Genomic DNA, 26,820 nt, shown 5'->3' with positions numbered 1-26,820 from the left:
TATATGACCTGTCAATCTAAGCCTCCTCACCACGGATACTTCTGCAGCACCTCTAGTTCATCCTTAACCTCCTCTTACATTTGAGGGTTCATGATTAACTACAAGAATTCCTCCCTGCAGCGAACTTAGCATCTAGTTTTTCTGGGCGGCAGACTGGACATCAAAAGGTTGCAAACTATTTGCCTCAGGAGAAGGTGCAGAGTGTAGCATATTATTTTCAGAATCTTGCCGCCCTCCGTCAATGCTCAGCCAGGGAGATACTAAGGGCCCTGGGACTCATCGCAACACCTGTACCAATTCCCCCTCTAGCCAGAAAACCTGAAAACAGTGTGGTCCCAGCAGTCTTACCATGAAGGCACAGTAATTCCTCTGTTATCTTGTTTCATGAGAGAATTCTCATGGTGGAAGAACTAGATGAAACGCAACTAATCACTTCCCTTTATCCCGAGTCCCAGTTCAGGAAATGTACATGGATGCCTTGGATGAAGCATGGGGGGTGGGGGACTGACAGAAGCACATTGAGTACAGGGCAGATGGCAGCTCAAAACTACTAAAAGAACATAGCATGAAGGAGGTAAGGGCCCTAATCCAAGCTCTTCAAGTCTTTTCCCATATCTGGTGACTAGATCTGCTACAAGTGTTCACAGACACACCACAGTCATGTGGTATGTAATGAAGTAAGGAGGGACCAGGTCTTACCAGCAGTGCAGACTGGCACAGACTGTCTGAGACATTGTCACCCAGAAAAGCATGTCACTAGTAGCCATATAGATCCCATCACAGGACAGTGTGTTGGCAAACACATTAAGCAGGACCTTGGAGGATCCTCATAAATGGACCCTCAACAGAAAGGTTTTGCTGAAGATCCTTCACCTTTGATGAACACCTCAGATAGACATGCTTGTATCAGAGACTGACAAATGGCTCCCCCTCTTTTGCAGCAAGGCCCCTTGCCCCTCAGCCTGGAGACAGGAAGATTCCTCTCTGCCTTTCCTCCACTATCTCTCATCCCTAAGGTTCTTCTAAAGGCCCCCCAAAAAGCACAAACTCTTGCTAGTGATCCCCTTTTGGCCAAGATAGCACTGGTTCCCTCTTTTCTTTCATCTAACCAAGGGCAACTTCTACAAACTGCCACTGCAAGTGGATTTCATCATACAGCAGAAAGGGTCAGTACTATACACCATCCTGTCATACCTAAACCCTACCCTGTGGACAATAGGGTTCTAATTCCTTACAGGCACTGCTGTTTTGAGGACATGATTAAGGTTCTGCAAGAAGCCAGGGGAGCCACCACTCAAAAATCCTTCATAAACATACGGAAGAGATTTTGCTTTTGGTGCCACAGAAATGGACATGACCCCCATCAATCAGAGGTGCCTTCCATACTAAAATACATTTGTGAGCTCATGCATACAGGTCTGGCCTACTCTCCCCTCAAAGCCCACCTGCCAGCCATATCTGCTTGTTTACTTCTCAATCCTCTGGTTATGTCCAGACTGGAGGTCAAGTTATTTCTTAAAAGGTTGCTGCATTTTAGACCAGCAAAGAAGCTAATAATCCCTCCTTGGGACCTCAGCTTTGTGCTGGAAAAGCTTACATTACCTCCTTTTGAATTAGCAGCCTCTGCATATCTCAAATTCTGCACTTAAAAAATATCCTGATTCTGGAACTCACTTCAGCTAGGAGAGGAGCTGGTAGTCTCAGCTCTTCAGGCGGCTCTCGTGGCCTTCCTGCCTTCCTTATTTTTCACAAGGACAGGGGTAACCCTTCATTCATGCCTAAAGGAGTAAATGAGCTGACACTCAACTAGGCTGTAAATCTGCATACTTTCTTTCCCAACTGACAGAACTGGGGGTAAAGACTCCTACAGTCTCTAGGTGTTTGCAGATAGTTAAGATTCTATTTAGATAAAACCAAATCCATTTGAAAATCTGGACAATTGTTTGTCTCCTTCATATACTGAAAACTGGATCAAGCAGTATCTAAACAAACACTTGCAAACTGGATCTGTAAGCCCATCTGTTTTTATTATTCTCTGCATGGCAATTCCTTGCCCTCATATCCTTGAGCTCATTCTACCAGGGCAGTAGCATCCTCTGGAGACTTCTACAAGGGGTGGATGCCAGGGCCATACTGGAAGCTACCACACGGTTTTCTGTACACACCTTCATTAAGCACTACAGGACTGATGCCTTTTAAAGTCCAGAGCTGCCTTTTCTAGGTCAGTCCTTTTGGGCTTCTTGGACAATTTTGTAGCTTATTAACTAACCACCTTTAAGTCCCCTTCTGCTCTGGGAATCACCCATTAATTAGGAATAGTCTAACAGAGATTCCAGTCAGGACATAGTACAGTTGTGTAAGAACTTAGCATAACAGCTGATGCTCTACTGATCACTGTTGCAGCATTCTTTCATTCCTTCCCTCCCTACTTCTCCTCTACTTATATTTTCTACTGCTTCTCTCTCTCTCTCTCTCTCTCTGTCTCTTCTCCATGTATTCCTATCCTGTGGACAGCCTCCTAGAACCGAGGGTGCTTCCTTACCACTTCATGCTTCACCCCTCATAGCTGACCAGTCACCAGACTCTCTCTCTCAGGAGTTTTCAGGTTCCTAACTTGGAGATAGTCTGAGGAAATACTCTCCTACTTCTGCCTATATACCCCTTTGCTTATTAGGTTAGGTCACACATCAGGCATTTGATCCTAGGAAGGTAAAGCATTGGTACTCCAGCTAGATGTCAGCTGTGATGGCCCAGTGATTAGGAATACTGCAAAAGTGACTAGTAGGACATCTACTGTAATTGTGGGTTCTTACACAACTGTAATATCAAAAATGTTTAAACAATTTTATTCTACACATTATGCAGGATTACTTCAGTAGTAAGATTGCTTATTAAATGTGTGCTGGTACTACTGAATGTGTGCTGGTACTACTGAACTTGTGCTGGTATTACTGAAGGTGTGCTGGTTTTACTGAATGTGTGCTGGTACTACTGAATGAGTGCTGATATTACTGGATGTGTGCTGGTATTACTGCACATTTGACAAAGTTCTATAAGAATCCCATGGGCAGTAAAAAAACAAGTGGAAATGCAGTTTTATATTTGTAGATTGTCTTAAGTCCCATTATAGTCATTTCTGTAATCTGAATGATGTCATATATACAGTTCTGTCATTTCTTTGTGTAGTGCATTCTTTTACAACTATGGCTAAACTACGATATTACATTTTAATGCACATTAAGCTATTTAACATATACCAGGCTACAAAAATGCATTGTATGTGATTTTTCCCCACAGGAGAGCTGCGCTGGGGAATCGATGAAACTCTAGTTCAACTGGAAAGAGTTTTATATTTGTACAAAAATGGCTTGTATTTGCAGAATTCTACAAATGTGAATATGTCAGGTAAGCCAAATAATTTTGGTTGGTCTGTAAAGGACTGTTGTCTATTTCTAAGTTAAAGGGCTTTTGCACTGTTTGTACCTTTTCTAGTAGATTTTCCTTGTTCTTGGTATATTTGATGGAGTTACATATTATTTGGGTGGGATATTCAAGCTCTCCAGGTCAAGGTCCTTTCCCTAATTTTCTGCTTAATAGTTTCAGTCAGCCACAAACATTTCTAAGCCCTTAAATATTTGCTGTTCAGGGGGTAGTAAATCTTGAATGTTGGCTAATGTAGTAAGAAAGTCAGAGAAGGTGTTGTCAGGGTCTGCTTCAGAATAAAGTGGTGTCTAATCAGTGTTACTGAGGATGTTATTTAGTATGAGTGTCTGTTTGATATAAGGAAAGGATCTGCCAACAGTAATTTCAGGTGGACTTTATTAGCTTTATAGGACCAGTAGGAGAGGACAGTATAGTAATCACTTAATTGCATTTAACTGGATGTCTATTTGAGTACATTGGCACTTTATATTTGTTATCACAAGGCCTAAGGTGGAATGATTTCCACGGTGAATGCTAGGTCTTGTGGGTTGTTGTGCTGACTGCATTAGATTATAGAAATGTACCATTTGGTTGAGTTGTGGTTTGTCTGGGTTTGCTGCATGGAGATTACAGTCCTTTGATATAAAACAATTTCTGGAAAAACCTTCTTGAAGCATACTGAATAATGTTTATTGCATTATATTTAATAAATAAATTGATACTATATGTTGGCGGATATTGTCCTAGAAGGGTAATGTGAGCTCTAACCCAATTAGGCCCTCTGTCATCAAGGGTTTCTGCTGCTTGTATCAAAAGATAGATCTGACTTGGAACAGAAGTGAAAATTTTGTGAAACTCTTTTCTGTCATTTTGTTTCTAAGCTAAATGTACAAGGTATCTATCTGTAGTTATTTTAAAAGAATACTTAAGCATTTCTTGGTCTGTCATTGTAATAGAACAACTATTTTGTTTTATCCCAGCTGACATTTGTCAGTAGCAGATGATGCTAAAGGTGAAATGTTGAAAATATGCTGCTTGGGGGGGGTGGGTATTTTTGTTGTTCCAAAACAATACAGCAATAACTACAACAGATGTTTAACTGAGTTTTTGCAATGAGTTGAATTGGAGTTCACACCACCCATGGTTTATTTGTAAAATCTATTCATGCCATAGTGTATCCTGAGTAGCAGTCACAGAGAACAGTGCAGTTATCAATTTCAATCATCTACGAGTAAGTAAAGCTATTAAAAGTACACTGCCTGCAGATGTCAGATATAGCCATTGGTTTGCTTTGTAAGTCAAATGCAAATGCATTCATAAACTGTGCTGCTGGTTTACATTACCACAATAGATGTCCTATAGCACAGTTGAGAAGGACTTGTGTCTATGCACAGCATGCCTCTCTCTCATTACCGAGTGACACTGCTTCAGTAATTTATGAAGTTTGTGTGGAATTCTGTTTTATTACTGTGTGCTGGGCACAGCATAGGTTCATAGGTAGATACTAGGCTATCTGCCCTAGGGCATTTATAAGCCTAGCCAGAGTGTATTTGGCTTCCGCCTCCCTATTAGATTAGCCTACTGTGCCTCTGTAAAGTAGGTCACAGAAGGTACCCTTTTAAGATTAGTTTACTGTGCCTCTGTCTAGCAGGGACACAGGAGAGATCCCAGGGGTGAATTTGCAATTTCCCATCCACGTGTCCAAATTTCGCTTGAAGAGGGTCAGCGAGGGGCTATGTCTAACATGAATTGGGATTCTATTCCAGAGTGAGGGGAGCCTCTGGGAAATGAATCTGTCCCTCCAGCATGTCCTATTTATTTTTGTGCTGAGGTTTAGGTCCCTGGAGCATGTAACTCTAAGGGACTTGGATTTTTTGAGGTGGAGCATGTCCATTAATTCTGGGTTTGACATGGCTTTGTACGTCAGGCATAGATCGCCTCTGAGTAGGCGGTAAGCAACTGAGTAGAGCTGGAGTTTCTTTAGTCGAGCTGCATAGGACATCTGTTTGTAGCCCATGATCCTCTTGGTGAGGTACTTTTGGGGTCTCTCCAGTTGCTGCAGGTGTCGGGTAAGGTACATCCCAAAAGGGGCATTGTATTCAATTATGGGCCTGATGAGTGACAAGTAGAGGGGCACAATGACATCTCTTGATCTAGATGCGAACCCTTTTGTGATAAGGTGAGCTATATAGAAGGTCTTTCTAACCACTTTGGCAATGTGATTATCAAAGGAGAGATTACTATCTACGTTGGTCCCCAAATCTCTAATTACTTCTTCCGTACTTAATGGATTACCACCTATGTGGTAATTTGTGGGCACCTTGTTTTTCCCAAAGGGGATGACTATGCACTTTTTAGCATTTAGCTTGAGGCCATGGCTCTGGCACCAAGCATCTGTCTCTGTGAGACCCTTTTGGAGGATGCTTGTGTCAGCTGGAGATTTGATTATGGCCCCCAGTTTGCAGTCATCTGCGAACTTTGTCAGCCATAATCCCCCCGTGTTAGTCTGAACCTCAGAGAAATATATATTGAACAAGAGAGGTCCCAGAACTGAGCCCTGTGGGACGCCACTTGTAACTGGTTTGGATTCGGACATGGCACCTGCGATTCTGACCATGTGGGTTCTATCTCTGAGCCAGTTTGCAACCCATCTTGTGATATAGGGGTTGATATTTAAGCTGCTAAGCTTATTTATGATGCCCGAGTGGGGTATTGTGTCAAAGGCTTTTGCGAGGTCCAGGTAGGTTGTGTGGACTATCTTGCCCTCATCTATGGCTTTGGTAACTGTTTCAAAGAAATCAACTAGGTTTAAGAGGCAAGAACTGCCCTTAACAAAGCTGAATTGGGTAGGGTCCAATGTCTGGAGGCTCCCAATGTCTTTGTTTATGAGTTCCATGATAATACGCTCCATAGCTTTACAGACCAGACTAGTCAGGCTTATGGGGCGATAGTTTCCAGGGTCCGTTGTGGCACCACCTTTGTGGAGTGGGACCACTGTAGCTGTACGCCATTCTTTGGGTACATATCCTGTAGTAAGGCTAAGTTTGAACAGTGACTTAATGTGAGGGTTCAGTTCTTCTTGGAGCTCGTGTAAGACACAGCCTGGGACACCATCATAGATGCTGTGTTTTTTGCTTTGGAGAAGGTAGCTTTCACCTGTGCATCTGTGATGTCAGGGAGGTTACATTCAGTTGGGATAGCTGTTTGCTCCTTTGGGGGGGAAGGGGGGAGAAGTTTGCGCTGAATCTGTCTGCCAGGATGTTGGCTATGTCTGTAGGTTTGGTATATTTTGTACCGTTATGCAACAATTCAGAGCATATCTGGGAGTTTCCGCCCATGTTTCTGACATAACTAAAGAAGGCCTTGTGATTATCTTTAGTGTCTAGGGCAATTTTTCTTTCGAAACTGGCCTTTGATGATTTTATGAGGGATCAAAGTTTCTTGCTAATACTGATCAGAGATGCCTTCCCTTTTTGGGATTTTGCTCTGTCATGTAGTAGCTTCCTCCTTCTGTTGTATAGCTTATTTATGGCCAGGGGCATGAAAACTGAACCCCCTTACCTTTGTCAATTTAACCTATCCCAAGGTGCTTCAACCTTAAGCTAGGTTACAAATAGAAGGGTGGGGTTTTCTCAATGCACGGGAGGTTGGCATGTCCTGTTCCCATTAATTATTTCACTAGTTAATTTATGCTGATAATATATTGTGTGTTTACTGTGTAGTTATCTGAGCTGTTCAGTTTCAAAAATGTTATTGTCATGTGAAAGGTTGGACTGCTGGCATCAGTTTCAAAGTCACTGTGTGGATTGTGATTCACTCTACATCTCCCTCCATCATGCCATGTGCCGCAGATGTACTTTCCTCTTTCTGTGAAATCCTAGTGGTAACCTCTTCTTTATGTTTTGACTGACAGCTGGTACACAGGAAAGCTGTACAAGAGTAATACAAGTGATACCATTCTCTGTCCCAATGTAATATAGAGTAATGTTTGTGGCTAGGGTTCTGCCAGATCATATAATATAGTGCCTGCTGTCTGTGGATTCCCTTCTCTCACCACAAGACATATAGAGGGAACAGTCATTATCAAGTTTCTTCCATTCCATTTATAATAAAAAAATTACTGCTTGGTTTCCATATGCTCTTTGTGTGTAGTAAATATAAATGAGGCATGCCAAGTTATTCATGAAAATGCTACTTGTGCAGCTTTTTTAAGTAAAATATAAATCACACACACACACACACACACACACACACACACACACACACACACACACACACAAACAGCATAAACTCCACTTACATGTGCACAGACCTGGCAGAAACAGGACAACCAGATGCATTTCTTTGGCTGGCGATAGGTGGCAAAAATATTTTTTGGCATATGATGTTCACACCTGTGCAGTGGTGTTGAGGGGAATAAAATGAGGGCACAACACTGAGTTAGGGGAAGGACCCAGCTGTTGGTTGCAGCTGCAGTACTTCTTTTCCTCCCTGTCTTAACAACCATGCTTTAAGTCAAGAACAGGTCTCCCAGGAACAAAGTACCTTTTTATTCCTTCATGCTCCTAACTTTTCCTGACCATAGAGTATTCCCCAAACGTGTGGATCATAACTGCTTCTTCTTTCCATGTCTCAAACAAGTGGTTATCTCCTTTCTACCCTCCCTATAAATGTCAATGACTTTATTAATATGTTAAACAGCTGTAAGTGTCTGTGTGTTTTATAACCTACCTAAGATATATAATACATTAATAAAGTGACTTGGGACACCTGTAGTCTCACACATTCATTGTCATACTGAGTGTATTGAAGCATTGCGTTCGATTCTCAGTTAGAGCGTCTTCTGTGTGTCGACATGCGTGAATGGGTGTTCCTTCATTGAAGGTTGTGCATTAGGCCCAGCAAGCCAGCATGTAAAAATCTACTGCCAGTCATTAGCGGACCGGAGTTCCGCTGTGGCGACCCCTAACTGGGAAAAGCCGAAAGACAGTTTTTAAGACCATTCATGTGTTACACAATTACCATTGTTCATTAATGATTCATTTACTTTCTTGCAATAATTATGTGATGCAAAGTGTAAGTCAGATTTTTTATATTTTAATAGAATGCATTACTAGTTGATATATATATATATATATATATATATATATATATATATATATATATATAAATAACTTTTATATATATACTTTACTAGTTGATATATATATATATATATATATATATATATATATAATGTGTGTATCTTAAAGTACAAATTTGAAATGAGTATCTTCATTTTTACCAACAATAAATGGTCAAAATTCTTAACATAACTAGTGGTATTTTATCTTATGGATAATTCATTTGAATTTAGTAAATAACACTTGCAGCTGCAGGATACAGTATCAGTAGAATTTTTGATGCAAGTTATACAAACTAGGTGATGGAGTTGTTGTGATAAGTAATTTTGCGTGCATAGTTTATTTAAACCACATGCAAAATATTATTCAAGCTACACAGAAATTTTATTTTTTTAATGTGTCAAAAGTAATAAAGTAATTACAGCTTTATTTCATACCATGATTTTATATTCACAGCATAGCTTAAATACTCTACGATTCCTTGATATAGAGTTAAGGATGCAGAATAGTGAAACTGCTTCTAAGATGTTTAGGGAGCTTATGGCAATCTACTCCCTTTTTATGAGTGCTAATCTAATGCATTCATCACCTTAGGCAGACTTCTGGTGGTTTTTATTTTCTCTCAGGTCACTGGAGATTTTGAAGAGATAGGTAAAGTTGCTGTAGGGAAATTTGAAAAGGGATGACATAGGCATGAACTTTGGCAATAAGCATAGAATAATGTAATTAGAACACAGAAGTATGTTGGCCCTGAACTCCAAAAGACTTGATATCAGTGTAAGTGACCACTTACACTGAGAGCAGGCTAACAGCAGGTGTTTTGGAATTTGGTCCCATAGTAAACCTGTTTATATAAATATTGATCCTGCTTTTGTTGGATACCTAATTTCACCAGTTGTTACCTACTGCGCTAATAAACATTTGGCCGGATTCACGAAACCTCAGTGTAAGACTTAATATGTCTTACTCAGAGGCTGCAGTTGAACAGTATGACATCAGCGTGCCATGAATATTCATGAGGGCATGCTGACTCATCCGTAACTCTTACACGGACTGAGTAGGCAAGCAGGGGGCATGTCCGACTGCTGAGCAGTCTAAAAGTCCACGCCCCTGCAAGGTTTTAAAAAGCATAATGTCAACAGACAAGAGCGAGTCCGCTCAAATGTACTTGCACCCAACACCAAACTCCCTGACACTGTAAACCCCATCAGAGTTATAAAACGGAAAAAATTACATTTTTTTTTAAAATCCACGCTATAGCTGCCCGTATTTGCGCTTGTTTGCGTGGGTGTGCCCATTGCTTAACCACAGTTATCAATTGTGACATTGAAGAGCATATAAGAACTACTTATGCAAATTAATCCAAATAGCAATAGCCTAATGGTAGAGTGTATACACAAAGAGAAGGCATTCATGGTTCGAGTCCCACCACTCCCCTTCTTTTTTATGTTTTAAATCAGTATTTGAAATAATACCAGACAAATTTGATTAAAATTTTATTAAAAGCAGTGACATGGCCAATGTATCAGCGAACAAAATATATATTTTTAAAAGACCCAGATATATAATAGCCTGCCGTTAAGCAATGTTTTACACAGCTAAACAGAGATGCCCATAGTTTAATAGCGCTATACCCATCTAAACAGAGGTGCCCATAGTTTAATAGCGCTTCACCCAGCTAAACAGAGTTGCCCATAGTTTAATAGTGCTTCACCCAGCTAAACAGAGTTGCCCATAGTTTAATAGCACTTCACCCAGCTAAACAGAGTTGCCCATAGTGTAATAGCGCTTTACCCAGTGCAGTAGAGTTGCCCAACATTTAAAAACGCTTTACCCAGCGCAATGTGTTTGCGCGGACGTGTGTGCTGAGCCAACCAGGGCACCGTAGAGCACAGGGGAGCAACATAGAGCTAAGTTGCTTAAACACAGCCACACCCCCTAGCCTGTCTAGACAGTATTAAAATAAAAGAATGACAAGGTTTGAACCCAGGACCCTTTGCATCATAATCAAAGTACAAACCCACTAAGCCATGATAACATATGGGAAACAGCCACTATTAACATACATAAACATAGGAATGGTAGTTTAACCATTACTAAGCATGTCTGCAGTCAGCCAAGAATTTTACAAAACGGCCAATCACAAAAAAGTGCGGGAAATGCGGCATATTTAAGCCCCACAGGTGGGAATACACACCATAACTGATTGTAGCTCACATCTGCGGTCAGAATGTCTGGTGTTGGAGAGGGAGTGCGCTTCCAAGTACAGAGATGGGGCACCGAGGAGTCCAAATACATGGTTTGGCTCCTAGTCCACCGTCACGAGGCAAGAATCCTGCAGGGCCAGTTCCAAGGGACAGAGTACAAGGCAGAGGCTTGGAACCGGTTCGCTCGTGACATCACCAGTGCCACAGGCGTTCCCCAGACTGGTGAGCAGGTCCATCACCAAAATGCGGACCTGAAGAGACAAAAGGAGGACCGCCTGAACCAGTGGATACAGAAGGCCCGTGGGATGCGGGATGCCCCACAACTGAGTATGTAGCCATGGAATGCAGTATGTAAGGATTTAAAATGGAGTATGCATAATGGATAGGAATGTCTCAATATCCCTTCATTCACTTTATAGCTGCAGGTGACCGTGTTACGAATCAGCAAGCCTATGAAGATAGGCTGCTAAGGCTGCGCCGCCAGGCAGGTTAGTGATTATTCTGCATGTATTGTTATATAAAATATGGGAGAGAGCATGCAAGAAAGTGTTGTAGTCCAATAATACAGCCATAAAATGGACTGAATAAGTCCTCTGCATGTAGTGTCAGATAAAAACGTTAGAGAGGCAGAAAAAGAGTGTAGTAACCCATTAAGAAAGGTAAGAAATGTCTGGAATAATATCTCTGCAGGCACTGTCATATAAAATGATATGTGAGTGAGCCTGAAAAAGAGTGTGCTAACCTATTAATAAAGGTATAATATGTCGTGAACATGTCTGCCATATATACCGTTAAAACAAATAAAGGAGTGAGCCTGTGGAAAAGTGTGTAATGTCATTAATAAAGGTCTAAAACCCAGAGTGTTTCTGTTTCACTTAGTATGAAATGTTGTTGTACCCTTGCATTATACAAATAGTAATGTGTTAGAAAGTGCTGGCAACCCAGAGTTCTGCAGTCCCATCTAAAGTGGGTGATGGAAGTGCTAGTAGCTGTGAAGTAAATGTACAGTCCTCAACAGTCAGTTACTGGCTGGCATGCATAAGTAAATCTGGCACACGAGTAGCATGCTAATATGTTCCCCAGAAATGTAAGTGTGCTTCAATAAATGCAGGGTTCTGTACAATTTGAAGTGAAAATGTCATGTGAAAACATCCAGATATGCAGATAAAGAAATATAAATGCAACCATAAAATATGTAGCAGTAACATCTGCATCCTGGACAGTTATTATGTGAGATATAGGTCAAGTATAGATTGAACTAGCCAAACCCACTACACAACCTAATGCATGGTGGCAAGTGTAATAATACATGTAGAGAATATACACCTGCAGTCACTAGGAATGTAGTGTAGAGTAAAAGTGTTTATAAGATGTTAACAGAGGTTTTTTCTACACCCTACTGTTTGTGCATAAACCATGCAATTCCACACCTCAATGGGTATGTGTAATCTTAAATATTTGTTGGGATATATGTCCAATTGTTCTATAAATATTTGCACTAATGTTGATGCATGTACCCTTTTCAAACACCATGTTCATGGTGTCCTGTTGCTACCAATCATCCCTGCATGTGTTTGGAATAACCACTGTTGTTCAATATATGCATGTGTTATGTTTGCTGTTCAACTGTTGGAACTGTGGTGTTTTGGGTTAATGGGAATATTACTGCATGCTGTTACAACTAATCTGGAATGCTGTTGTTTATGTTGTAATGAAACACACCTAATCACAGAACGTATGGGAAGGCCGGTCCCAGCGGACCCACCTCTCCCTCCTCAGTTGGCGAGTGCACCTGGCACCAGTGGCTCTGGTGCCCAACCCGAACTCCCCTCCTCCATTGGTCCTGTGCCACCTTCGGGTGGAAGCGCTGTAGGGGATGGGGCTCATCCCCCCTGTGCAAGCGTGGGCGGAGAAGGGCCACCCATCACCCTTCGAAGGGTCCGGGCTGTAGTGCGTAGGGAGATCCAGCGTTCAGTCGCTGATCCCCTACACCAGTTTGAGGCAAGCGTGGCACGTCTCTCGGGTGAGCCTGCCCGTTTTACTCAGCCACCAGCACAGCCACCCTCGGGGCTGTGAAGGTGCAGTGGTGACTGCCCATGGGTGGGGATCTCAGTTCCACTGTTACCATCTGTGGGCTCATGGGCTTGTGATTTCCAAACATCCTTCCCGTCAATTGTGTTCACCCACCCCATGTGTCAAACTCCGCCCCTGTATGCGTCTTATTTGTCTTGTCTGTTTAGCTCCCCAACCTACCTCCCCAAATATACCTACTTCCTCTACCTCACATTCCACTCTCACCTGAAAAAAAAATTAAAAAAAAGGGCAATCTGTTCCCACAAAAAGATTACGCCCCATACATAGCTGCCCAATTCACACACATGTCCACTGGACATGTAAATTGATAATTCTAATTGGCAGTACAACATATTTTGTTGTCCTCACCCCTCTCTCAGGGGTGGAAGGTTTCAAATTTCACACCAAATTTCATACATATGCATAGCTGTTGCTGGTAAAGAAATGGGCAGCTATGGACCTTCCCTACACCCATCCTGCACATCCCGAGCTGGTTTCCCTATTGTCTTTCCCTCTTTGTGCCCCCTTTTTCACCACTTTCCTATCTCCCCATTTTCTTTTCTTTCAAAGAAATTAGCGCAGGGGTTAGCGGGAGTAAGCACTTTTAAGCAGTAGTAAGCGGGATTAAGCGAGTGTGCGCATGTGTGCGATTAGCTAAGCATAGCTAAGCATTGAGCAAACCCGCACAAACCCACTTACAACTGCTTAAAAGTGCCTTAGTCACTCTGTATGACAAGGCCCTTGTACTGCTTGGCAGCAAAATAAAAAACCTTGTCAGTCTCGAACCCGGAACCTTGGACTCACCAGTCTGCATGAAGTACCACTACACCACAGCAGATATACAATAACTTAGTGCTAAAAGCAATTTATCATGCATTACCATGAGTGAATGTAAAGGGAAAATAGCAATGGCATAACACAAATCTTGTTCTGTGGTTCTTAACTAGCAGGTGTTGTTGAATTGTATGACATGACTGTGAAAAGAGAATCAGCCATGTTAGTAGGGAATAAGGTTACAGTAGCAGCTTACAAACCCCACAAAGTATCAGGGCAGGATAAACACTGGCATATTTGCATAGGTCACAGGCCAGACCTCCCAACAGTGACTGCTCTACAGTGATGACCCTGATTTGTAAACAAATGTTAGCTGTGCCCCTCTGACTCACTGTGAAATGTACTAACATTAGGCAGAAAGGTGTTGAATCTCACTTAACAAACGTCAATAAGTGAGAGTATACACCGCTTGCATGTCAGAAAAGGTGTAGTAATAGAAATGCTCTGAATCACCCGAAGTCTGAACTGCAAAATGTCTAAACTATATCACAGGTGTATCCCAGTTATATGTACCTTACCCTGAGGCTGTTCAAATATATACGTGAGAGTATCTGAGGCCTGGAAGAGTCAGAAACACACAGGCATATCAGCTTGTCTGCTGTTACACACTCTGCAAATAGCTGTAGAATGAATCCCACAAGCATGCCCTTATGTAGAAGTACAACACAGAAATAGCAAAAGATGTAGCCATGTACTGCTAGCAACCACCTTTGACAATGCCATTGTTCAGGTGCTGAAAAGACTGCTGTGGTGCACAGTCAAAGAATACTAGGCTGACCTATGTCTACCATCTGGATACGTCCACAGGTGGGAGCTACTCTGACAGACTACAAGCCTTCATAGATGTACAGATACACAGCAACTGCATGTTTAGCAAGATAAACATCACACAATAATAAATAATGCACACTGCAGTTCTGCACCCCTACCCAAAGGTACTATATACCCGTGTAGTCAGGCACAACCAAGAGTGTAGGTAGGCATACACAGTACTGAAATATGTCCAGTCGTCCTGAGTAGACTGTGCTAATGCCAACACAAACCACAATATTTTCAGATGTGAGTAACGTACTAATGACAGTATAGCTGTTCACAAACAGTGCATGTGCCTAATATTCATAATTGGTAGTACAACATACTTAGATGTCCTCACCACTCTCTCAGGGGTGGAAGGTTTCAAATATCCCACCTAATGTATTGCATATGCACAGCTGTTGCTGGTAAAGAAATGGGCAGCTATGGACCTTCTCCACACCCATCGTGTACATCCCAAGCTAGTTTCCATACTGTCTTCCCCTCTTTGAGCACCCTTTATCACCACAGTCCTATCTCCCCATTTACTTTTCCATCAAAGACATGAGTGCGGGGGTTAGCGGGAGTGAGCACTTGTAAACAGTAGTCAGCGGGTTTGCACCAGTGTGCGCATGTGTGTGCCTAGCTTAGCATTGCTAAGATATGATAAGCTCCGCCAAGCTTAGCTTACTATTGCTAACATAAAATAAGCTAAGCTAAGCTTCGCTTAGTATTGCTAAAATACAATAAGCTAAGCTAAGCATCGCGCAAACCCGTGCCAACTCGCTTACAACTGCTTAAAAGTGTCTTTGTCACTCTGTATGGCAAGGCCCTTGTATTACTCAGCAGCAAAATAAAATACCCTTGTCAGTCTCAAACCCCACACCTTGGACTCACCAGTCTGCATGATGTACCACTAAGCCACAACACATACACAATAACTTGGTGCTGAAAGAAATGTGACATGCATTACAAGGACTGAATGTAAAGGGAAAATAGTAAAGCCATAGGAATACATTGCAATAAAGACATGCATTGCAAGGACTGAATGTAAAGGGAAAATAGGAACGCCATAGGAATACATTGCAATAACTACTGTTGTATGCCAGTTAATTCCCTAATTCCAAAAGAAAGTACATACTCCCATGTATCCAGTGTTAGCATTAGGAGATGTGAGTAAACTTACACACTGAGAAGAGTGTACTTGAAGAAGCAACAGTCAAGTTTCAGTACAACATGCATTTCACTGGCTACAACCCAGCTTCAGATATGAGACATATACCAACCTTCTGACTGACACAACAGTGCCCACAGCAAACAAGCATGGTCCCCACCTTGCAAAACTGAAAGGCCTACGCCTACCTAACCTATCATTTTATAGCAGTGTCCTGAAATCACAGTGAGAACTGCAATTACCACACAGCAGGCTGCATGCAATTACTAAATGGTGGGCACCAATTGGTGCAGAGGCCATCACATGCACATGTGCAGATACCTACAAAAGCAGCCTGTACTAGCTGTCCACACATGCAATAGTATCATTGCAGCAACTGGAGAGAGAGAGAGAGCGAGCAAGAGAGACAAACAGTTGGAGAGACCAACCCAAACAAAGAAAAAAATAAACAGAGGTGGTTGGAGACAGCAACCAACCAAAACAACAAATAAAACAAACAGAGGAGGTAGAAGACACCAACCTAAACAAATAAAAAAAAAAAACATCAAGAGGTACAACAGACTGAGGTGAGAAATACAAAGGTAAGGTATGTAACACAGATGTATTTGCTGGCATCCGAATTATGTGTCTGAAGGGTACTCTACATTCTGTGAACACTCCTTATGTGGTAGCAGTCTGTATCTATATGTATATGCAGATGTGCATAGGGCAAGGGACATACTGCAACTGTTAGTGAAGGCTGGACATATATATGTATTTGAAGGTTGCTATGTGCACATATCTATGTAGGTTGTAGTGTGTGGCATTGAAAACAGCAAGCAGTGCAGGTATATGTCATGTGGTGGTTAAATGCTGTGGGACTGAGTTACAGCCAGTGAGGTCTGCTACGGCTATACGGCCTGAGGACAGCGAAATGCATTCTGCACAACACTGTGCAAAATTATTACATAATTATATGTCTTGCAACTGTTCCATAATTGATATTCCCACCATGAAAGGTGGGCAGTATATCTGCATATATGTGCATGTATATGTACAGCAGTGGCTGTTTACAAGTATGTGTATATATATGCAATACACTCCTGCTGGTGCTGGCTGGCCCTTGAAAACAGCAGGGTATAGTGCTGAACCAGGCTGTGGTGGATTTCCTGTTCCTCTGCAGCTGTGTAGCAGGGGTTCCTGTGATGAGCCATAAGCCTGGAGGACAAGTAAACGATATGTGTGAGCAAGTCATGTGGCACACTTAACAATATACAGTACAGATATCAGTTAACTGCCATATATAGCATCTGTTTGTCTGTCACAGGATACACACATTCAATACCACATATCAGTGCTCAGCCCACAACAGGCTGACAGTGCCTGCCACACTCCATATGACACACCAGTATACACCAGTACTCGGCTCACTGTTTGGGATCCAATGCACAGCCTTGCCAGGGGGGTGCATATCAAGCTAATGCATGCAGAAATATGTCATCCATTGCAATGAATGTGAAGTACAGTTACAGTATAACCAGTAACCCACCCTAGTCGTTGATGCCCTACCCTTACCTGACATATGTGCACAGTTGTTAATATAGCTGGCATACTGCTGTAACAGAGTATACATGTTGCTAGGTACACACGCAAACCCTGCATCACACATGTGATTGCGGACATGGTACAGGCATCATTACACACACATCAGACATTCATACAACACACAAATGTATGCTAACACAGATGAGCATTTGCTATGTACCTTACAGTACTGTGTGCCCCTACTTACAGATACCTTATGCCTGAGGAATGTAATCTGTGCAGACTGCAGGAAACACACAAGACAGTGTTACCAGGGAATGTGAACATACACCATACTGTGCTGTTTAGGCCTACAGCTTCAGGTGGTACAATAGTTCAAATGTCGGCTGGATTCACCAGCAGTACTACTTACTGAGCATACATGTATTGCTTCAGCCTATGATGGGACACCACAGTCGTACACAAGGAACTACGTCACAACATATACCATCCTACTATGTCTGCATCCCAATAACTGACACATCTTTCTCTGGCCTCACACTTAGGACACAAACGACCATGACAGAAACAACCTCACACCTAGCTATCACACCGTCACAGACCTTGCACACATTCACTGTCACACTCATTCCACCTCACATAGCAGGTATTGCACTGTGTACATGTCTGTGTGCATTGTGTCATACGTAGGTAATACGCTATTGTCCCTGGGGCCTACAGCAGCCTAGCCATATGTTACCCTGGCCTGTGACACACATGTAAATAGATTTCACTTCCTCCTGTCAACTGGATACACAGAGGTTATTCCCAGGGCATGTTACCTATCCCCCAGACAATCATCAGGGGTATGTCTGACATCTGCTACTGAGGAGCCTTGTTTGTTCATGCTGGGTGGTTTACTCCAGAGTATGGCATATTTACCAATAGGAACCTATCCCTCCAGCATGTGCTGTTTAGTGAGGTTACGGGGACTAGGGACCTAGGCCATGTAGCCCGGTGGGATTGTGAGGTGTTGACATGGTGGTTGTCTGACTGCTATGGGTGTGGCATACCTCTGTATATTTGGCAGAGGTAACCTCTGGGTGGCCGGTATACAACGCACTGTAGCTGTGGTTATGTGAGTCAGTCTGCATAGGGTATGTGTTTCAGGGCAGTATTACCCTTTGTGAGGTTTGTCTGTGGCCTTTCCACTTGCTGTAGTTGTCATGTGAGGTACATACCACATGGGGCATTGTGATGAGTACAGGGGAACACTGACCTATGTTTCCGTACATGACACATCGTTTATGATTACACGTACCACGTAGACAGATTACAAGACTAGTGTGGCACTGTGAATATCAAAGGGGAGGCTACTGTCCACCTGTGTCCCATGTTCCCTTCTGACACCTTCAGTGTTAGTCAGGCAACCACCTATCTGGTAGTTAGTGGGTAAAGTGTTTTGGAATGGGGTATGGCACTGCAGTATCAACACTGGTGTTCAGTCCATGCCTTGGTCACCAGGCACCTGTTGCAATATGTCTGACCCTGTGTCTCCCTCTCTCACTATATATATATGTATATATATATATATATATATATATATATATATATATATATACATATCTATATATATCCATAGATATCCATATATATCTGTATATATCTATATATATATCTATATATGTATATATGTATATATCTATATATGTATATATGTATATATCTATATATATATATATATATATATATATATATATATATATATATATATATATGCATATATCTGTATATATATATATATATATATATATATATATATATATATATGTGTGTGTGTGTGTGTGTATATACATAACATATATATATATATATGTATATATATATATATATAAACTTTTGTGTAAACTACTCTATTAAAACAAAGCAAGTTGAGTAGAAACTATGAGTTGCGATATGAATCAAACAGTTATTGCAACAATTGCAACAATTCTTGAATTACACTTTGCCATTTCCACCACCCCCTGTGAAGCACAACAGCATTTAGAAACCTAAGACTATATATTTAACTTGCAGCATAACTTCCATATATATAAGACCAAACAACTTTAGAAAAGCAGTTGTGACATTTGACATATGACATAATTACCTTTACGTTTTGCATTGATTCACTAAGATCTTGTCTGTGACGAATAAAGGCTTGATTTTTGGAAATTGTTGTGATTGAGCTCATCAATGAAGTTTTAAGACTACTAGTTTTTCTGTTTTTTAGTGTTACCATCTGCCTACATGGAGTTCCATCTACCTTTTAGTGGCTGAGGGATAAAAAAATAGAAGCATCAACTCTGAAACGCTGTATCATACATGGATGATGTGCTCATTCATTCAGAGGTCTGGAAGTCTCACTTTCCAAAGGGGCAGATTATGTTAGAATCCATAGGACAGGCTCAACTGTGAATGCTAGGAAAAGTAAATCAAATACAGTGGAAGATAAGTATTTGGGATATCTTACAGGAAAATGGGTAGTAAAACCACAACTAGAAAAGAGAGGCCATAAAGAATTGACCTAAATCCTCCATTTAAAGACAGATGATGTCTTTCCTTAGATGACTTGGGTTTTACTAAAAGTCTGTATCAAATATTACTATTGTCTCTCCTATGACTGCTTTCACAAAAGGAAATGTCCTGTAAAGAAACAGTGGTCTATTAAGACAGTTAGAGCATTCAATGGACAAAGCCTTGCCAACTCCACTATAGAAGTTGTTCCTTTTGCTAAACTTTTTGGAGTTACTATTGACGAACATGTAAAATTCGATACCCATATTCAGCTAAATATAAAGAAAACCCATCAAAAACTTGGCATGCTGTACAGAAACTCCCACTTCCACTCCACCTCAACAAGACAGACCCTCACCACTACCTTCTTACTACCTTCACTAATGTATTGTGCTCCCCTGCTAACCAACCTATCTTCCTCCATCTCTTCTAAACTAGTATCCTGTTACAATAAAATCTCAAAATTCGCCACCACTTCCAAATACTCCACTCACTGCTGTAAACCTATCCACCAGTTGCAATGGCTAGAACTCCCAAACTACCTTGACTACCTCCAACTCATCACCACTCACAAGCTTATTTTCAAACCAACTATATGCCCAGCACTAACAAACATCTTAACCTTATACACCCCAAATAGAACTCTAAGATCTACCCACCAAAATCTAATCTCTGTTTATAAACCAAACCATCCTGCTGGTCAGCTTCTCCTATCCTTTTCTGTCGCCAAAAAAAATGGAATTCTCTCCCTCAATCTCTAAGAATTTCTGAGAACTCTGAACACTTCAAAACCCAGCTGCATTCTTACCTCCCCCAAAAATGGAAATACAGTTGCACTCCACCTACCTAACCTGCTTAATACATAAATATTTTATAACACACAAAGTTTGTTCTTCCTTACAGACTGTTGATTAACCCTATATACTGCATTCATGCTAATGCTACCTCTATACCACTCTCAGAGGATTTAAACCTCTGTATTAATTTAACTCATGCTAATATTCATGCATAAAGAACTCATCCATGCTAATGTTACTTCTATATCATTCTCAGATGATTTAAACCTCTGTATTAATTTAACCTTGTACTACTGTTCTCAACCACTAAACATGTAAATATGCTTTACATCCTTCTCCAAGCTGCTGTTTAACTTTTGTTTAGTTTTTGCTATTTTGTATGTAAAATTGAATTAGTTTGTTTCTGTTTCCACTATTTATTATATTTCATGTTATGGAGCTTGTACTATGTATTACTGGAGCTTTTCTCCCCAGGCCTCCACTGAAAACGAGCTCTTTGAGCCCAGTGGACCTCCCCGGTCATCAAACTGGAAATAAATAAATAAATAAAATTAGGGACACCTTTTAAATGCTGGTATTATTAACTTACTACCTCTTAATACAATTTCCAATTTTTGGAGAGATGGAGCCAAAGTATGAGAACAAGTTAAAGGTATCCCTCCAAACTATGGACACGCTACACACATACACAACTTGTTCATCGGGTAAATTACATAGGCATGCATAACCGGACATATGAGCAGGTACACCATCACTGCAGTGATTTAATTAGACATGTCCAGCAGTGTGCGTCTGATATCCACAGACAACAGCTTGCCACAGGTGGTGGGGTGGCAATACATCCCCCCTCTCCAGAGTGGAGGAACTGCTGCTAAGTGTGGTGGCTCCTGGCCTACATCAACAATGACATCACACATGTGTCGTCATAGAGGCCGGAGCCACCCAGCATAGTGACATGGAGTGTGCAGGTAACATGCCCTAGCTGTAGACTACTGTTACCTGTATTGTTAGATTATGCATGTGTGAGATGTGTACTGTGTTTAGCAGTTGTGCTTCCTATTGTGTGCAATACTGATAATTTGAATAGTATCTGTACACCTATGCCTGTTGTTCTACTGTAGTCTAGCACACTCACAGTAGCAATGCCACAGTTGTGGCCACTGACAAACTGTGTCATATTCTTGCAGGTCCCTCTGGTGTGACAGCAGGGCAGACATTACATGCTGGTGAGTGTGTCAACACTTTAAACTTGGTATTGAACTGTGCATGTCATAGGTGAGGTGTAGGCCATGTACACATAACACACCTATGCATAATGCATGCTGTGCATGTTTGCTGTGAGACGTGAACCATCTCAGTAATGTCAGTAGCTGCCTCAATCACATGCAATGCACAGAGCATCAGACACAAATGTGGCAACACTGTACTGCACATTGGATAGGCATAGTTGATACACATGTACACAACACAACACGTTTGTCATGCGCAGTACACCTCAACATGCTACACATAGTGTAACCGGACACCTGCTGCCAGGTCACACTTCAGTATCCCACATGTAATCCACACACCACACATACCATACCTGAGGGGTAGGGGCCTAGCATGGGGCTGTGCAACACTCCTCAACACATAACACAGTCATGTTAGGCAATGTTCCCTATTGGACACCTCACACACCCTCGTGCAACATGGCTGTGTAATTGTGAACGTAGCCACGGCACTGCGGTTCAGGTACAGCATGCTAGGCGGTGGCTAACACACTTTAGTGCCTGGCATTGAGTGACCACATGATGCATGATGATGATGGCTAATGGTACTACACCCCATGCTGTTACAATGGCCATGTCCAGGATTGGTATCCCATCACGTATACATGCACCATTCATCCCGTGTGTGTACATAGCATGCATGTGCTACACCTGTGTCCACAATTATCTGCTACAGACACAGACACTGCAATCAGACATGGAAATCCATGTGACACACAGATAACACACGCAGCAATGGTATGTATACCTGTGTGTGATGGTGCACAGGACATTGCAGAGCTTATAATACTTGCACAGAAATGTCGTGTTCTTGTATACATTGTGTTCCAGGGTGTAGGCAATCACTGAACATGTACACACATGCACCACAGCCATGTACACTGTCATTAACTATGGCTGTCTACACTCACACTGCATGGACTTGATCAACACTTATTCTGCATGCTGACATATGTGCGTGACTGTTTGCCTTGTGATACTGTCACCCACCTTCAACCAGTATTGAGTATGATTTGGATTTCTGTTGTGTGTGTGTATCTGCTGTAGTGAGGAGTGTGCATGTGTTCCTGTATTCCTGTGTTCCTGTGTGCATATGTTCCTGTGTGCCTGTGTGCCTGTGTGCCTGTGTGCATGTGTTCATGTGTGCATGTGTGCATGTGTGCAAGTGCAGACCATAATGTGTGTTTCCTGTCTTCCTCTCACAGGTGCTGAGGTAGGGCTTGGCAAAAGCAGCAGGTGACCTGAAGCCACTGCCACGGATAGTGGTGATGATGACACATGTATTTGGCACAGGGAGATTTGACAGGGCCTGTCGTTGGTCCAGCAATCGACAGTACACAGCGTTCAACCCCATCTATGCGCACACTTATACTGCCGTTACATCCCTCACCAGCAATGGCCATAGGGGAGGGACAGCATACAGTTGGCATTGACCAGGAGAGTGTGGTATCCATGGCACGTACAACCCCTCACAGCAGCCGTAGCCATAGACCCAGAATGGTACCACATAGACGGAGGTCCAGGGGTTCTCAGGGGAGTACCACTGGATGTATTGCCCCTGACAGGCGTGCCCTCACAGGTCTTACAATGACCACTATGTTCTAGGCTGTAATGCAGGCATGTATGGAACGGTACACCAGGCAGGGGCTTAGGGCACAGAGGGCACATAACACTGCTATCAATGACAGCATCTGTGACCTTGCCAGTGCCATCTGGACATACACTGAGGTCATTGATAGATGTTGGGGGGAGACAATAGATGCTCTCTACAACATGTCTTCCTCAAGCCAGAACCATGCGGGATGGTTGCGACATCGACGCGGACTCATGCCAGCAACAGCAGCAGCTGGCAGTGGTCACGAATGGCCCACAGCTCACAGCCGCTCCCATAGTAGCAGTTCCAGCCCCAGCAATGCTGGGGCTGGCCTGTCCATTGTCCGTCCCAGTAGACCACGTGCACGTGGCTCTGGCCAGTCCCAGCAGGGACATGGGTCCAGTCATCATACCTCTGCCTCTGATAACAGTACCCAGTCAGGGTTGGTACCTGATACCGTCTGTAGCACCCCTGCCAGGCACAGGTACTGTGTCCGTGGCCAGAGACAGTGATCTGTACAGCCAAGCAGGTACAGTCTGTGGCTGTCCCACAAACCACCATATATGGCAGCCACATGGTGGAGCTGTGTGCATGCAGACACACACACATTAAGCAAACAACTAGGGCTCACACATACACATACATATTACATCAACATTGGCCCATGCTGTACTGTTGTCCCACACACACACACACACACACACACACACACACACACACACACACACACACACACACACAGACATGTCGATTGGATGGGTCAATGTCAGGCTCTGGCAAACAACAAAACTCCCTGTGCATATGATGATACGTGTGCCACCTCCTGTCATCTGCATTATCGACGGAGGGACAGGCTAACATGGCGCTGATGCACAGGGTGACACTATAGTAGTGTAGCAATAATAGCGAGTTGTTAACAAGGAAGTCTAACTACATCCTTGTAGGTATATCTGAGCAGACATTATGCATCAAAGCTCTGATTGTCAATGTAGCATTGTTTACACCACTGTTAGGTCTGAGTATGTATTATCCACCCATGTGCCACTTGGCTGATGTGTGATGTGTTGCCAGCATGTGTTAGTGAGTGGACAGCACGTGTGTGATGTGTGCAGTACAGATTAGCAAGTGTACATCTGTGAACATGGTGGGTGCGCACTATCTGGATGTATGTGCATAGTGGACACATGGGCCGTGTGGCATACCCTGTTTACACATTATTAACATCCCATTGCATCTTTCAATGGCCAGTATGCATTCTACTACAGTTATGTACTAACATGGGTAGCCATGTGTATGACATGGGTTGACACTATGCTGCGGGTGATACCATTAATATCAGTCAATGATTTTCAGTCTGGTAGTATACACAACCTCAACAGCATGACTATAAGCAATCATTGGATGATGTCCTGACAAATGAACCACAGTAGTAGGGAACCCAGTATCAATTGGATCCTTCCGGTGCTACACTATAACATTAACCAGTGGTGATGACTGCCACCATTACTGTGACCACACCTGTGTGTCATATAGCCCCCTTAGGTACATGCAGACACACTAGGGATGTGTCCGTCCAAATCTGGGAATGCATGGAATGGCCTACAATGCATTCCCTGGATGGGACGCATATCCTACACAAGGGTATCATACAGACAGATACCTGTTATGTGATACATGCTGTATAGCAGTAAGTTGACAATGGCATAGTCATCCTCATGTACTATACATACTATCCCATCAGTACCACACTGGTGGTAGCCCTCAACATGTATGTTGGGTACCATTGTGTACATACAGATCCATGTTATGTCATGTGTCCCTTGGTATCCACATATCCATAGGTATTGTGGAGTCCCAAGGTGTATCACAGACATTAGAGGCCTGAATGCATATCCACAACGTAGTCATACACCTATGAAGACTGTCCATTCTTGGTAGACTTTGTTGTGTATGACCATGTCTGACATATACCCCAGGCATATACCCTCACTCACACTACTCTTAAGTAACTGCCATGGGTGTGTGTGCCACAGATGACCTTGGCCACAGAACACGACAGTGGACGGTCATGTCACATACATACATATGTGACCTACGATCTGAGTAGCAGCAGCACAACCTGTCAATGGAAACAAATGTATTCATGTAGTATGCAGGCTTCACACCTATGTACTGATTGAGGGGACATGTACACATATATATTTGCCACACAGATACCTGATGCCTGCAATGCACTTACTGTTGTCATCATACTATGTCATACCATAGTAAAAGCCAAACCCACACTGTGTTGACCAACAGTGAGACACACACAGTCAGCATTTGCAGGATTCAAACCCCTACCTATGTTATGATACTAGAGAGAGACGCACTAACACGGCACGCTGTTTGCTTTACTGGCTGGTTTCACTTCTCCTGCAATATTTGTAGGATGGTGACATCATCAGACTTTCCAAAGAGTAATGTACCTCTTTTAGTGTGTTTTCACAGTCTCCAAAAAGGACACTCCTTTCAAAGACAATTGCACACACACACACACTCAATGTTTGCAGGATTCAAACCCCTATCTAGTTATCTTATGACACTAGAAAGTGACGCATTAACACGGCGCGTTATTTGTTTTACTGGCTGGTTACTCTTCTCCTGCTGTATTTGTAGGATGGTGACATCATCAGACTTTCCAAAGAGGAATGTACCTCTTTCAGTGTGTTTTCACAGTCTCCAAAAAGGACACTCCTTTCAAATACAATTGCACACATACACACAACCCCCCCCCCTGCTTTACTGGCTGGTTTCCCTTCTCCTGCTGTATTTGTAGGATTGTGACATCATCAGACTTTACAAAGAGGAATGTACCTCTTTCAGTGTGTTTTCAGTCTCCAAAAAGTGTACCCCTTTCAAAGATAATTGCACACATACACATTCACTGTTTGCAGAATTCAAACCCCTACCTAACTATGTTATGATACAAGAGAGTGACGCATTAACATGGCACGCTATTTGCTTTACTGGTTCGTGTCCCTTCTCCTGCTGTATTTGTAGGATGGTGACATCATCAGACTTTCCAAAGAGGAATGTACCTCTTTCAGTGTGTTTTCACAGTCTCCAAAAAGGGCACCCCTTTCAAAGATAATTGCACACATACACACACACTGTTTACAGGATTCAAACCCCTACCTAACTATGTTATGATACTAGAGAGATGCGCACTAACATGGCACGCTATTTGCTTTAGTGGTTGGTTTCTCTTCTCCTGCAGTATTTGTAGGATGGTGACATCATCAGACTTTCTAAAGAGGAATGTACCTCCTTTACTGAGTTTTCCCAGTCGCTGAACCTATGCTAATGTTCAAGATGCACAATGTTTATTGCTGATACTGTTTGCAGGTCTTTATCATCTTTGCTTTACCAGTTTCCATGAAGAATTTCAGTATCTGCAGAACATATTTGATTATGACAGGGTTCCACTATAT

At 42.4% G+C, this 26,820-nt stretch overlaps 1 protein-coding gene across 1 annotated transcript in view; it reads left to right on the top strand.

The window, feature by feature from the left end:
* The window catches only part of PKDCC (protein kinase domain containing, cytoplasmic), a 217,142-nt gene that overhangs the window by 104,190 nt on the left and 86,132 nt on the right, over positions 1–26,820 (top strand). The window contains exon 5 of the mRNA XM_044061918.1: positions 3,298–3,405. Coding sequence (XP_043917853.1) covers positions 3,298–3,405 — 108 coding nt within the window. The remainder of the gene's footprint in view (positions 1–3,297; positions 3,406–26,820) is intronic.

Source organism: Protopterus annectens, chromosome 1.part0 (assembly GCF_019279795.1).
Source record: "Protopterus annectens isolate FY-2018-M chromosome 1.part0, PAN1.0, whole genome shotgun sequence".
NCBI classification, from domain to species: domain Eukaryota; kingdom Metazoa; phylum Chordata; order Ceratodontiformes; family Protopteridae; genus Protopterus; species Protopterus annectens.
This window is presented reverse-complemented; position numbering and strand designations above follow the sequence as displayed.